At 39.5% G+C, this 13,255-nt stretch overlaps 1 protein-coding gene and 4 non-coding genes across 6 annotated transcripts in view; 1 reads left to right on the forward strand and 4 right to left on the reverse strand.

Annotated features, from left to right (window-relative positions):
- Positions 1–2,234: 2,234 nt before the first annotated feature.
- spon1a (spondin 1a) overlaps positions 2,235–13,255 on the reverse strand; it is a 157,222-nt gene continuing 146,201 nt past the window's right edge. For both annotated transcript variants that reach the window (XM_055174182.2, XM_055174183.2), the window contains 4 exons: positions 5,591–5,758; positions 5,188–5,352; positions 3,793–4,059; positions 2,235–3,623 (listed from right to left, as the gene is read on the reverse strand). In XM_055174182.2, the coding sequence (XP_055030157.2) occupies positions 3,460–3,623; positions 3,793–4,059; positions 5,188–5,352; positions 5,591–5,758 (764 nt within the window). In that variant the 3' untranslated portion in view covers positions 2,235–3,459. The remainder of the gene's footprint in view (positions 3,624–3,792; positions 4,060–5,187; positions 5,353–5,590; positions 5,759–13,255) is intronic.
- Positions 8,693–8,764, reverse strand: trnae-uuc (transfer RNA glutamic acid (anticodon UUC)). Its single transcript has one exon. It is a non-coding gene; the product is annotated as a tRNA-Glu (tRNA).
- On the reverse strand, positions 9,761–9,832 carry trnae-uuc (transfer RNA glutamic acid (anticodon UUC)). Its single transcript has one exon. It is a non-coding gene; the product is annotated as a tRNA-Glu (tRNA).
- trnae-uuc (transfer RNA glutamic acid (anticodon UUC)) lies at positions 10,834–10,905 on the reverse strand. Its single transcript has one exon. It is a non-coding gene; the product is annotated as a tRNA-Glu (tRNA).
- Positions 11,254–11,325, forward strand: trnaw-cca (transfer RNA tryptophan (anticodon CCA)). The gene has a single exon. It is a non-coding gene; the product is annotated as a tRNA-Trp (tRNA).

The raw sequence follows: 13,255 nt of genomic DNA on the forward strand, positions 1-13,255 counted from the left end.
TTAGTTTACATACTTGCTTACAGGACATGAGTGTAAAAATGTTATGTCCTTGGATTATGTAAATGTGTCCTTGGATTAATGATGAATGATGTGTATTGATGTCAGTTTTCAACTCTTAACTCTAGTAGCTGACTAACATCCCTGCTAAAAAACAATAGACACCATCACAGAAATTCTGTTGGATTTATTGGTTTTAATGGGAATTTTATTGGTTGTATTGGAAACTACAATGGTCTCTATGGGTCTCTGTTGGTCTCTACTGGTATGTGTTGGGTTCTATTGGTGGGGCCATTAAATACTAATAAAATATGTCCCAAACAAAAAAAATCACACTCATGATGTGTGATTATTTTAAATTGGGTGACAATGACAACAGAGTTGCAGTCTGTACGCTCTGCACTGCTGGGATTTTACAACATAATAAATTTGAAAGTAAAAAAGAAAAAAGCTAATGGCTCCTATTGGTATTTTATTGGAAACCATTAGGAATTTCTTAATGGTTTTATTGTTTTTTTTTCTCAGCAGGGATATGTTGCAGTACCCTGCTGTTTACTGTTTAGCTGTGGCCTGGTTAGCTTACATACTTGCTTACATGAGTGTAAAAATGTTAGTGTTTGTCATCATTTTTATTACTTGGATTAACGATAGCTGGGGTTTAGGCAGAATCTTTAAACGGCTTTGCACAAATCATTTGGGGATCTCTGAGAAATGGGGTAATATTAAATTAATATTTTGAGAAAATTACAGTGTTTTTTTTTTTACCTTGCATTGATTTAAACCTGTTGTCGGGGACCCCTAAACAATATCAGGAAGCTTAGAAATTGGATCTTACTGGCACTTTAAGTTTGGTCCACAAAAAATGGTTATTTATGTTGTTGCTGCTAAAACCGTCTATCTTAGTGCTGCTAGTACACCTGTGTGAACTTGACAGGGATTCACCTTGACACCAAATTCAATTCAAAGTCAATAAAATACAATACAATAGCCTCAAAAAAGTTACATTTTGAGAAAATCTCAGAATTTAATGGTTTGCAGATGCCAATTACTTTGTTATCTATTTAAAAGTCAAGTGTTGATTAAAGATATAGTTCACCCCAAAAATTAAAATCCTTTCATCATTTTATCAACCCAATGGAGTAATATAGGATTACTTTTGGTAAGGGGTACACAACACTTGCATTGTATGGACCTACAGTAGAGGAGACCTGGTTGGTTGTCACAATTTTTACTCATGCATGAATTGCTCATCTTAAAAAAATCTTTCAGCAGAAATTCCTACAAGAAATGAAAACTTGGGGTCTTGGCTTTAAATGTGTATACTTTTTACTTTTAGAATGTATTGTAACAGGAAGTAATTAACCATCAAAGACACTCTGACACAATCACGGGGTTGGTTGTCACAGGGTATGGGGTTGGTTGTCCCTATACTGGTTCAATAGGATTTCAGTGATAAATTGGGATCTGAAAAGATAATGTGAAACTTTTTAGTTTTTTAAGCTAGAAACTGCAAATAAGTTTTAATATGAATCCACCCCTATGATAGTTGTCATTAATGCCCATTATGTTTAAACAATGGAATTAAAGTTGGTGATCAGTTACTTGAATTGTCTACTGTGTTGAGAAATAAAATGAATTTTTTTTGCTTTATTTATTTTATTTTAACAGCAAACAAAAACAAACAGACCAACAGTCTTAAAAGGTCTACATGTCCAATACTCACATGTGACAACCAACTCCGCAAGCTATGTGACAACCATCCCCAACTGACTTCTTGACAAACATGCTAAGCTAGCTGCCACACGACTTTAACTTGATCGCTAAAAGATGACTCAAAATAAAGCTACTACTTTTAGCTTTTTAATAAGTGTTTTGTTTTTGAATGACTAATATCCTACAAGATCTCAACACAAAAACAACACCAACATGAAAATTTACTCGAAAATAAAAAAATGTCTCCTAACCTCAATGTTTTGTGTCTGCTCAGCAAAATTACAAGTGCAAATGAGTAAGCTATTAAAGGCTAACAAATTGATATCAAAATTGTACCACAGCGCCATGTGGTATGTCTGGAATAAGCAGTGTGACAACCAGCCCCGGTCTCCCCTACCTTTTAAAATAACTATTTCTTCAAGTGCCTAATGTCTACTGTTTTAGGGACATGAGTGAACATAAAGAAAATGAAAACGTTTTGTCAAAATAAAGAAATGTAAATATTTGTTGAAAGTAAAGATATATTGGCATATAGTTGGTATCGACAGATACAATTTTTCCCCACTATCAGACATCGTCCGATTGTTTAGAAACAACAGATTAGGGCAGATTATATCCTGGCAATAATCAGGGATAGGGAGGGAAGAAAGTAATAGGACTTGTGATGTGTAATTATTTTGAATTGGGTGACAATGACAACAGAATTGCAGTCTGTATGCTCTGCACTTCTGGGATTTCACAACATAACAAATTTGAAAGTAAAAAGAGAAACTATCTGAATCTATCAATACCGGTATACATTCTAACTGTGGGTTCACACCAGATGCGAGTTCAACGTTTTGCGCAAGTAGATTACATACAAAGTCAATGCAAAGAAGCGATCAGACGCATCCTCGCGTAGGGCGATGCGAATGATGCGTCATAGGCGGTGCGTTTGCCGCGAAAACGCGCAATTCACCTCAGACGTGTCTTCGCCCAATTTGAAAATATTCAACAATAAAATTTGCATGACACGAAGAGCGAGTAATGTGATGCCCAGCATTTGGTGTTTATGTATCATAAGTAACGGTATCAACACATTTTGTATCGGCGCATCCCTAGATGAAAGTAAAAGATTTTGAAAGAAATGTATTCTAGTAAAAAATACATTTGTGGTTAAACATAGCATTTTATACCATTTTAAGCCACAACTGAATTGTCTATTGGCCAGTGATCCCAGACCTGTTTATGTAATTGCAAGTAAAGTTTTGACACTTGTTTCTGAATGCCTGAGATGACTGTGCGACTTCAAAAGACATTAGAAAGATTATAATTTCTGTTATTTTCTGTGTGTTTGAGTGTTTGTGTCTGAAGACAGCTTTTAGATCACAGAGTATAAAAGCAGGAATTTGTTTTGCTTTCACGTCAAAACATATTAATCTTTAATACGCCGAGGTCTTCCTTGTGAAAAATCAATCTTCAAAAGAACTTCACTCTTCAAAGGGCTGCTACTCTCAAATATGAATGCATTTTAATACATCTGAATTTGTACAGTGCATTGTTGCCTGCACCTTTCCTCTTGGTTCCCCATTTTGTTACAGGCTAAGGAGGGCCTGGGTCAATCTAAATTCTAGAAAATGAAAAATAACAGACTAGCTGTTGCAGCTGGCTGACCCCGTACAGAGTCAATTGAATTACTGTAAGACAGCGTGCCACAGTCTGTCCACAATCTGGATGGGGCCTTGTCCCATAAAGCTGTGCGGCACAGCCCTAGCAGGGATGAACATTGCAGGCTCGTATTTCCTTTCGGTCTTTGCAGCTGGTTAGTTGAGCGTTCTTGAATCTTTTCTTGGCTGTCATCAGACGCTCCTGGATGCCGCCGCCACACAGCTTAGTGCAGTCAGTCCAACCAGACCATGACTTCATTTTACATCCTTAAAGAACACATTTACACAAAATACAACAATTGTCAGCGCTAGATGATACTCTATTGACACATAGTCATGTACAGTACAATTACCTCAAAATAACTGTAATAGAGCTTAACACCACTGTAGTGAAGCATTAGAGAAATGTCTCAGAAATGTGACGGCAAATGCTCACCTGCAAGCTCATCTGTGCTTTCTTCCCTCCCCTGTTTGTTCCTCCTCTTCTTGCGCTCTTCTTTGCGTTTCTTCCTCTCATCGCTGTTGACACCACCTTGGCTACATTTCTTGATCTTACACCTCTTTCTCTGTACTGTCTCGGGGCATGACTCGCCTCCAAACTGAGGCTCTAGCATGATCAGACGGGTGCGGATCGTGTGACCCTTTCCACAGGCCTTACTACACTCGGACCACTCAGACCACTCTGACATTACACAGTCCATTGCTAGATAAGAGAGAAAGAGTGTTCAAGCTGAGAAATCTGACACAGAGCGTTTGAATATTGCAAGTGACAAGAGATATATTATACTACAGTATGCAGGGAAAGACACAATAATAATAATGTTATTTAAACATTATTAGACTTGAATATGTGTCAATAAATCCAGTACATTTGACTGTCCAGTAAATGTACTTATCCCGCAATAGTTACTTTGTCCAGAACAAAGCATTCACATAATTCATCTGGGTAATATACTTATGCCGCAATAGTTAGCCTGTCTGGAACCGAGCTGATTTAATTTCTATGCTATTCCTACATCTATTAATGTAAAGCTGCTTTGAAACAATTAACAATTGTGAAAAGCGCTTTATAAATAAAATTGAATTTAATTAAAAGGGCACCTATTATGCTCATTTTTAAAAGATGAGTATCCGGTGTGCCTAAAATGTGTCTGTGAAGTTTCAGCTCAAAATACCACACACATAATTTATTATTGCATATCCAAAATGCCCCTATTTGGGTGGGAGTAAAATGTGCTGTCTGTATCTTTAAATGCAAATGAGTTACTGCTTCCCACTCCCTTATTGAGCACTTTCACTTAAATATATCAGATTCCTGTGAATACTGTCTGAGACAATAGTATTTCACTATTTTTATTGTAGGGTGGTTGTGTTCAGACACTGCCAACACACATTTATGTCCAAACATCTTGTTAAAGTAAAATTTGCATAAAATGTGCTTATTAACGAAAGTTATAGATTAGATGTTGTTTTCTGTGAACATTTGCTTATTAAGGCATCAACTGCATTTTTATGTTTTGTGTGTTTACTCTGTATTCAGTTTTGGGCGCAAGCAAAAATGTATCCCTGATAGCAAAAAGCTCCGGGGGCGGATCCGCAACGGATCCAGACCGGAGCTGCTGACTTTGGAGCACACTGGAGCTTATTGCTATCAGGACAGCTGGCTCTACTGAAAGCCTAAAGGCAGTAGTTCGAATCCCTCATGGAGTGATCATAAAGTTGATAAAATTAAACAAGGGGACGTGTCAACTGTCCTGTCAACTGCATCTTTTATTCTTTGTTTGAATGTTTTTTTTTTTAGTATGTGTGATAGAGAGTGAGTATAACTCACGGCACTCGGGCAGCATGCATTTCTCCATCTGCTCAAGCTCTTCACTGCATTCGCCCAGCTCTACAGGTGACTTCAGTATGCGCTGACGTGTCCGTGTACCTTTACCACACGTTACACTGCAGTCGCTCCACTCCGACCACGGTGAGAGTAAACACGGGATTGTATCTACACACACAAGCAACTTATCAATGCTAAGAAGTCATACAATACATAGAAAAGAAGTACAACAAGGTGATTTATTCTATGGACACAGTAACATGCTATAATGATAAAGTTTCAACAACTATTAGATACATTTTAGCTATTTATGTAAAAATGTTAATGAGGACATGTAGGTGTAAACAATGTGGGAATGTACAGTATGGTAATGTGTGCATGTATAAATGTGTGTGTTTGTGCTTACGGCATTCTGGCATCATACACTTCTCCACCTCCACCACCTCAGCTCCACAGATGGAGCCGTCAGATGGAGGCATTTTAACCATACGCTCCCGTCTTTTCATGCCAAGCCCACAGGTGGCACTGCAGGTATCCCATTCACCCCACTCAGTAACTAAGCAAGTGCTTGGAGCTATGAAGGTAAACACATAAACATTGCTGTGAATAATTTTGTAATATAGTATAAATATTGAATCAATATTTTTTTACCCAAAGAACATGGAAAATAATGTTGTTATTGCACTTAATTTTTTAAGTATGATCAGCTTGGATTTACAAGGCATTTCAACTTAGATTTTTTTGTATCTTGACTAGTGAAATATAAAAAAAAGTTAAATTAGCTTAACTTATTTTAACTTTTTTAATAAAATGACCAAGTTAGTATACCTACAAATTTAAGTGCTTTTTTTAACAGAGTACTCTATTAACAAATACAGTAATGTGTTGGGTTTGATCATAATTGGTCCAATCAGGGTTCAGTGTTGCTGAATTCAACATTCAGTCCCTCCTGGCATAATATCATAACTACACTGTTGGGCTTGCAAAAATCATACTTGCTTATAACTGATGGACATTTAACAGTAGGGGAGAACCGGTGCAAAAGTGACAAAGTGATTTTCTCAGAGCCCTGACTGCATCTGCATTCCAAGCTATGACAGCACGTTCAGCACGCAACCCTTGAAAGATCTGCCAGATATCAATCTATTTCATGACCTTTTCCTGTGGGTAGGTCTGAAAAGCTTTTTTCAAGCATGACAAGTAAATTACTGATCCAGTGATTTTTTTCTAATTACCGGTTGTGTTTCTGGTTTCATGTGTTACAGTACTGATCAATCTACAGGTTATTTTGTGCTCGAAGGGGGCTCTGCATTTGTCAAGTAAGTCAGCAGCTAGCGGTTTTTTTAACTCTGGGTGAAAAGCTCCGCTTGTCAATGTCAGTTCTAACACGCACATCCAATCACAGTGAAAGAGGCGCGAGACAAGTATCCAACAACCAACTGGCTTACAGCTTAACCCTCTGGGGTCTAAGGGGTTTTTAGGGCCCTGGGGAAGTTTTGCCATGCACTGGCATTTGTGCTTTTTTCAGTTGCTTAAAAACATATTAATGGCAAAAGTCTCATAACACTGCGTTCATCACAAACTGGGCTACAATATCATATAATCAACATGTATGTACATGTTTGTATTTTTGAGAGAAAAATGTTTATGCGTGGTTTTTGAAAAAGCAAAAATTTTAAGTCACTGATATAAGTCCACAAAACTAATTCTAAACATGTTTTCCCAAGACTTTTCAAAACAGGATCTAGTAGTAGAGTTTTTTCGTCAAAATGATGTGAAAATCATTCGGCCTAGTCATTCACATAAAACAATATAGTGATGTACAATATCTAAGACACTTTTGCTTGGGAAAGGCCGTATGTGTAGAGGCGGGAAAGCTCCTGAATAAGCAGTGATTGACAGCTGAGAGACAAAAGGGTCGCATAATGAGCCACATAATGAGCCTTGTGGGGATGTTCAACAGGAATGTAACTTTCTCTGTAGTAAAACCATGATAAGGTTTACTTGTCAATATAATGTAAATACACACACATTATATAAATAATATAAAGTAAACCTCTCGCTGGACAACCAAACACAAACCACAGAGAGTCAGGACCTCGGTTTAACGTCTCATCCGAAAGACAGTGCTTTTTGACAGTATAGTGTCCCCATCACTATACTGGGGTGTTAGGACCCACACAGACCACAGGGTGAGCACCCCCTGCTGGTCTCACTAACACCTCTACCAGCAGCAACCTGGATTTCCCAGGTGGTCCCCCATGCAAGTACTGACCAGGCTCAACCCTGCTTAGCTTCAGTGGGCAAGCTGTCTTGGGCTACAGGGTGATATGGCTGCTGGCCCAAGTAAATAAGGATTGTACTGTTTGCAATCGCGTATTTTATAAGAATACCAAAAAAGCGCGTCGAGTTTCCTGACTCGTGTGTTTGTGTATGTGCGTTTCCCCTCGCATGAAATGTTTGACGAAAGAACAAAGAAACACTCGCATCTGGAGATACTGACACACATACACAAGTAAATAAGGATTTAGATGTCATGTTTTGGTGCAATCGGATGAAACAACAAGGAATGGAGAGACTGGGTTGTGGATTGCGTATCCATTGACTGCAGGAGGCACAAGTTATGCATATGGATGTCTCTGCTCATTCACTTCAATCGCGTGGGGGTGTGGCGATCTCTTCTCATTACAGATAATCAGGTAACATTAAAGAGACGGTCCCTCTCCTACTTCTCATACAGTTTACACCGAATGACAATATATGTTTTCGATCTCACTTACATCATTTAAATCTCACTGACATTTCAAGCATTATGTAGACATTCATCTTTTGTTTCTATGACATGTATTCGTGAAGTTACATATAATTTTCTGACGCGTTTCTGAAATTACTTCACTGAGGGAGGGAGAACAAAACGCGCATCATGTTAATTTTCTTAATTTTACGAAAAGCACAACATTCTGTTTTTATTGGGAGTAGACGGAAAAAAACTAGACACTTGAACGTTTAAAATGATGTATAAATCATATCTGTATGTGTAATATCAGCAGAGTAATCTAAGTCTCTTTGCAGAGTGATTGAAAAATACAGACTTTGCGGCGCCCGAGTCGCAGCCGACCCCAGAGTGTTAAGTCTCGCAAGATTTGCAGCGCTGTACCAGAGAGACATAAGCTTTTAGAGAATGGGTGTTGTGGGCAACCTGAGTGTGAGCCGGCCAATCCCTTTGACCTCACTACTTAATTGAACAGATCAGTAGGTCACCGCATGAATGTCCACTTTTGCACCACTGAGTCATTAAGATTTTTTCCCTCTTCATACATGCGAGGTAACCAATGAGGAAATACAGTAATTTGTCATGAATCACTTTCCTCCACTTTTATAATTTGCGTGAGCTCAAAAAAGGCAAAAATTGGAAGAAGGGAGGATTTTTTTACCCACTTGACTCAACATATCAACCCCACAAAGCTGCGAGGAATTTCAATGAGGAAGATATAAAAATAGCATCGGCTTCCCATACCGGGAGTCGAACCCGGGCCGCCTGGGTGAAAACCAGGAATCCTAACCGCTAGACCATATGGGACAACACTTCAGAGAGCCTGTGTTTTGGGGCTGGAGTGAGTGGCAATTTCAGGCCTTCCTGGAGTTTTGCTTTCAGAACGTTGTCCTTTTGTGACTTGAGATTTTGGTGAGCAGTTATTCTGGGCCACTCGAGTGTCGGCAAGCCAGTTGTTCTGGCTGCACTGCTCAATCGGACAGATGTATGTGTCGCCCTATGTTTGTTCACCTTAGCACTGTTTGACATTAAGAAATTGTTTCTGAGGATAAAATTAAGAATAGACAGTGATATCTCAGAAATCAATTTTCATTCCACTGTTCCATCTGCAGGAGTCCACCACTTTTCCCATAATAAAAGAGTGGAGTCGAAAGCCCCTCAATTTTTAAAGCAATCCAGAAAGAATTTCTATCTTTCTCTGCATGTATAAGCATCAAACGTGTACAACAAGGACAACTTGAATCTTAGGAGTCGTCTGCTGGAAATGGTTTGCTGGGATGATGCAATCAGCCTGGATCTATGCAGCCAGAAGAGGGGACAGCGGGCTGAGTTAGATCTCGTGGCGCAACTGTTGCACGTCTGACTCCAGATCAGAAGGTTGCGTGTTCAAATCACGTCGGGATCAGTGGTTGTTTGTTGCAGTTAAGTCTCGCAAGATTTGCAGCGCTGTACTAGATAGACATAAGCTTTTAGAGGATGGGTGTTGTGGGCAACCTGAGTGTGAGCTGGCCAATCCCTTTGACCTCACTACTTAATTGAACAGATCAGTAGGTCACCGCGTGAATGTCCACTTTTGCACCACTGAGTAATTAAGAATTTTTCCCTCTTCGTACAGGCGAGGTAACCAATGAGGAAATACAGTAATTTGTCATGAATCACTTTCCTCCACTTTTATAATTTGCGTGAGCTCAAAAAAGGCAAATATTGGAAGAAGGGAGGATTTTTTTAACCAATTGACTCAACACATCAACCCCACAAAGCAGCGAGGAATTTCAATCAGGAAGAGATACAAAAAGCATCGGCTTCCCATACCGGGAGTCGAACCCGGGCCGCCTGGGTGAAAACCAGGAATCCTAACCGCTAGACCATATGGGACAACACGTCCGTAAGCCTGTGTTTTGGAGGAGGAGAGAGTGGCAATTTCAGGCCTTCCTGGAGTTTTGCTTTCAGAACGTTGTCCTTTTGTGACTTGGGATTTTGGTGAGCACTTATTCTGGGACACGCGAGTGTCGGCAAGCCGGTTGTTCTGGCTGCTCTGCTCAATCGGACAGATCTATGTGTCACACTATGTTTGTCTACCTTAGCACTGTTTGGCAACAAGAAATTGTTTCTGAGGAAAAAATTAAGAATAGACAGTGATATCTCAGAAATCAATTTTCATTCCACTGTTCCATCTGCAGGAGTCCACCACTTTTCCCATAATAAAAGAGTGGAGTCGAAAGCCCCTCAATTTTTAAAGCAATCCAGAAAGAATTTCTATCTTTCTCTGCATGTATAAGCATCGAACGTGTACAACAAGGACAACTTGAATCTTAGGAGTCGTCTGCTGGAAATGGTTTGCTGGGATGATGCAATCAGCCTGGATCTATGCAACCAGAACAAGGGCCGGCAGGCTGGCATTAGATCTCGTGGCGCAACGGTAGGGCGTCTGACTCCAGATCAGAAGTTTGCGTGTTCAAATCACATCGGGATCAGTGGTTGTTTGTTGCAGTTGTTAAGTCTCGCAAGATTTGCAGCGCTGTACTAGAGAGACAAAAGCTTTTAGAGAATGGGTGTTGTGGGCAACCTGAGTGTGAGCCGGCCAATCCCTTTGACCTCACTACTTAATTGAACAGATCAGTAGGTCACCGCGTGAATGTCCACTTTTGCACCACTGAGTCATTAAGAATTTTTCCCTCTTCGTACAGGCGAGGTAACCAATGAGGAAATACAGTAATTTGTCATGAATCACTTTCCTCCACTTTTATAATTTGCGTGAGCTCAAAAAAAGGCAAATATTGGAAGAAGGGAGGATTGTTTTACCCACTTGACTCAACACATCAACCCCACAAAGCAGCGAGGAATTTCAATCAGGAAGAGATACAAATAGCATCGGCTTCCCATACCGGGAGTCGAACCCGGGCCACCTGGGTGAAAACCAGGAATCCTAACCGCTAGACCATATGGGACAACACGTCTGAGAGCCTGTGTTTTGGAGCAGGAGAGAGTGATGTTTGGCAACAAGAAATTGTTTCTGAGGATAAAATTAAGAATAGACAGTGATATCTCAGAAATCAATTTTCATTCCACTGTTCCATCTGCACGAGTCCACTACTTTTCCCATAATAAAAGAGTCGAAACCCCCTCAATTTTTAAAGCAATCCAGAAAGAATTTCTATCTTTCTCTGCATGTATAAGCATCAAACGTGTACAACAAGGACAACTTGAATCTTAGGAGTCGCCTGCTGGAAATGGTTTGCTGGCATGATGCAATCAGCCTGGATCTACGCAACCAGAACAGGGGCCGGCCGGCATTAGATCTTGTGGCGCAACGGTAGCGCGTCTGACTCCAGATCAGAAGGTTGCGTGTTCAAATCACGTCGAGATCAGTGGTTGTTTGTTGCAGTTGGTAACCCTCTGGGGTCTAATGGGTTTTTAGGGCCCTGGGGAAGTTTTGACATGCACTGACATTTGTGCTTTTTTCAGTTGCTTAAAAACATATTAATGGCAAAAGTCTCATAACACTGCGTTCAGCACAAACTGGGCTACAATATCATATAATCAACATGTATGTACATGTTTGTATTTTTGAGAGAAAAATGTTTATGCGTGTTTTTTGAAAAAGCTAAAATTTTAAGTCACTGATATAAGTCCACAAAACTAATTCTAAACATGTTTTCCCAAGACTTTTCAAAACAGGATCTAGTAGTCTAGAGTTTTTTCTTCAAAATGATGTGAAAATCATTCGGCCTACTCATTCACATAAAGCAAGATATTGATTTACAATTTCTAATACACTTTTGCTTGGGAAAGGCTGTATGCGTGGAGGCGGGAAAGCTCCTGAATAATCAGTGATTGACAGCTGAGAGACAAAAGGGTTGCATAATGAGCCTCATAATGAGCCTTGTGGGGATGTTCAACAGGAATGTAACTTTCTCTGTAGTAAAACCATGATAAGGTTTACTTTTCAATATAATGTAAATACACACACATTATATATATTGTAACTGACTGGAAAACTTCAGTCTAATCAGGGCTCTCAAGTCTCACGCATTCACCTTGACACACACGCATTTCAGTCAGTTCAAAAGCCACACTTTGTATTTCTCACGCTGAGAAGTAGGAGATAAATTGTCCTGCTATATACAACAGGCACACGCAGGGCAGTTCTGTCGAGTTCAGCTGCTTTCAGTTTTTTAAGCGTGCTCAACTTTACGCATCGCCATCAGCGTCAGAGTACCGCGAGAAATCTTGCGGAGGAGGCTGATTTCAAATCGTTCTCGCGTTACTCTGACGTCATCCACTTGTCGTTTCTTGCAGCGCCTCGTGTCGTACACACCTATTAATTCATCCTACAAGCCTATTTTTTTGTTCTTTAGTACATTGATATGAAATAAAAATGTAATTTTAAAATGTATTTAGGTAACACTTGTAATACATTTGAACCCATATTTGTATGAAAGATGAGTACAAGATTACTTAAAGTGGTATACATTTTTGAAATACGAGATAGTATGTTAAATGCATTTCAGTTCATATTCATGATATCTCAAAATAACACTGATAAGGACACCTATGTTTTTAAGATTATCTTAAGTACTAAAAAAATGCCTTCTTCTTTTTTTGTTTTGCTTTTCCCTCCACTGTACCGAAAGTGAATCGAACCGTGGCGCCTGAACCGAGGTACGAACCGAACCGGGACTTCTGTGTACCGTTCCACCCCTAATATATATATATATGTGTGTGTGTGTGTGTGTGTGTGTGTGTGTATATATATATATATATATATATATTTCTATTGATATTATATTAATTTCACAAGTATAAGTTACCTTTTAAAAACCATAGTAGCCTAATCATGGTAAAGGTACTGTTTGGCCATCGTAAAGTGAACACAGGGTTTGTGTTTGGTTGGCCAGCGAGGGGGTTACTTTTGTGCAGTAAAAAGCTCAAAAGAACAACTGCCTATCGTTGTTTGGACTCTTATTTGTGTTTTTGTAATCATTATAGTAGAAACAAAACAAGGGACAAGCGTGATAAACTTATCAATGTTTGTTTACAGCCGCCGCCATTACCTCACGTGTTGATCATGAAAGCAGTAAATGTGTGCACATGCGAGTGACCCTGTGTTTAATAAACGTGCTGTGCGGAGATATACGCTTAGACGCAACTAAATAAGGATTGTACTGTTTGCAGTCGCGTATTTTATAAGAATACCAAAAACCGCGTCGATTTCCTGACTCGTGTGTTTGTGTATGTGCGTTTTCCCTCGCGTGAAATGTTTGACGGAAGAACAAAGAAACACTCGCATCTGGAGAT

Source organism: Misgurnus anguillicaudatus, chromosome 15 (assembly GCF_027580225.2).
Source record: "Misgurnus anguillicaudatus chromosome 15, ASM2758022v2, whole genome shotgun sequence".
NCBI lineage: Eukaryota > Metazoa > Chordata > Actinopteri > Cypriniformes > Cobitidae > Misgurnus > Misgurnus anguillicaudatus.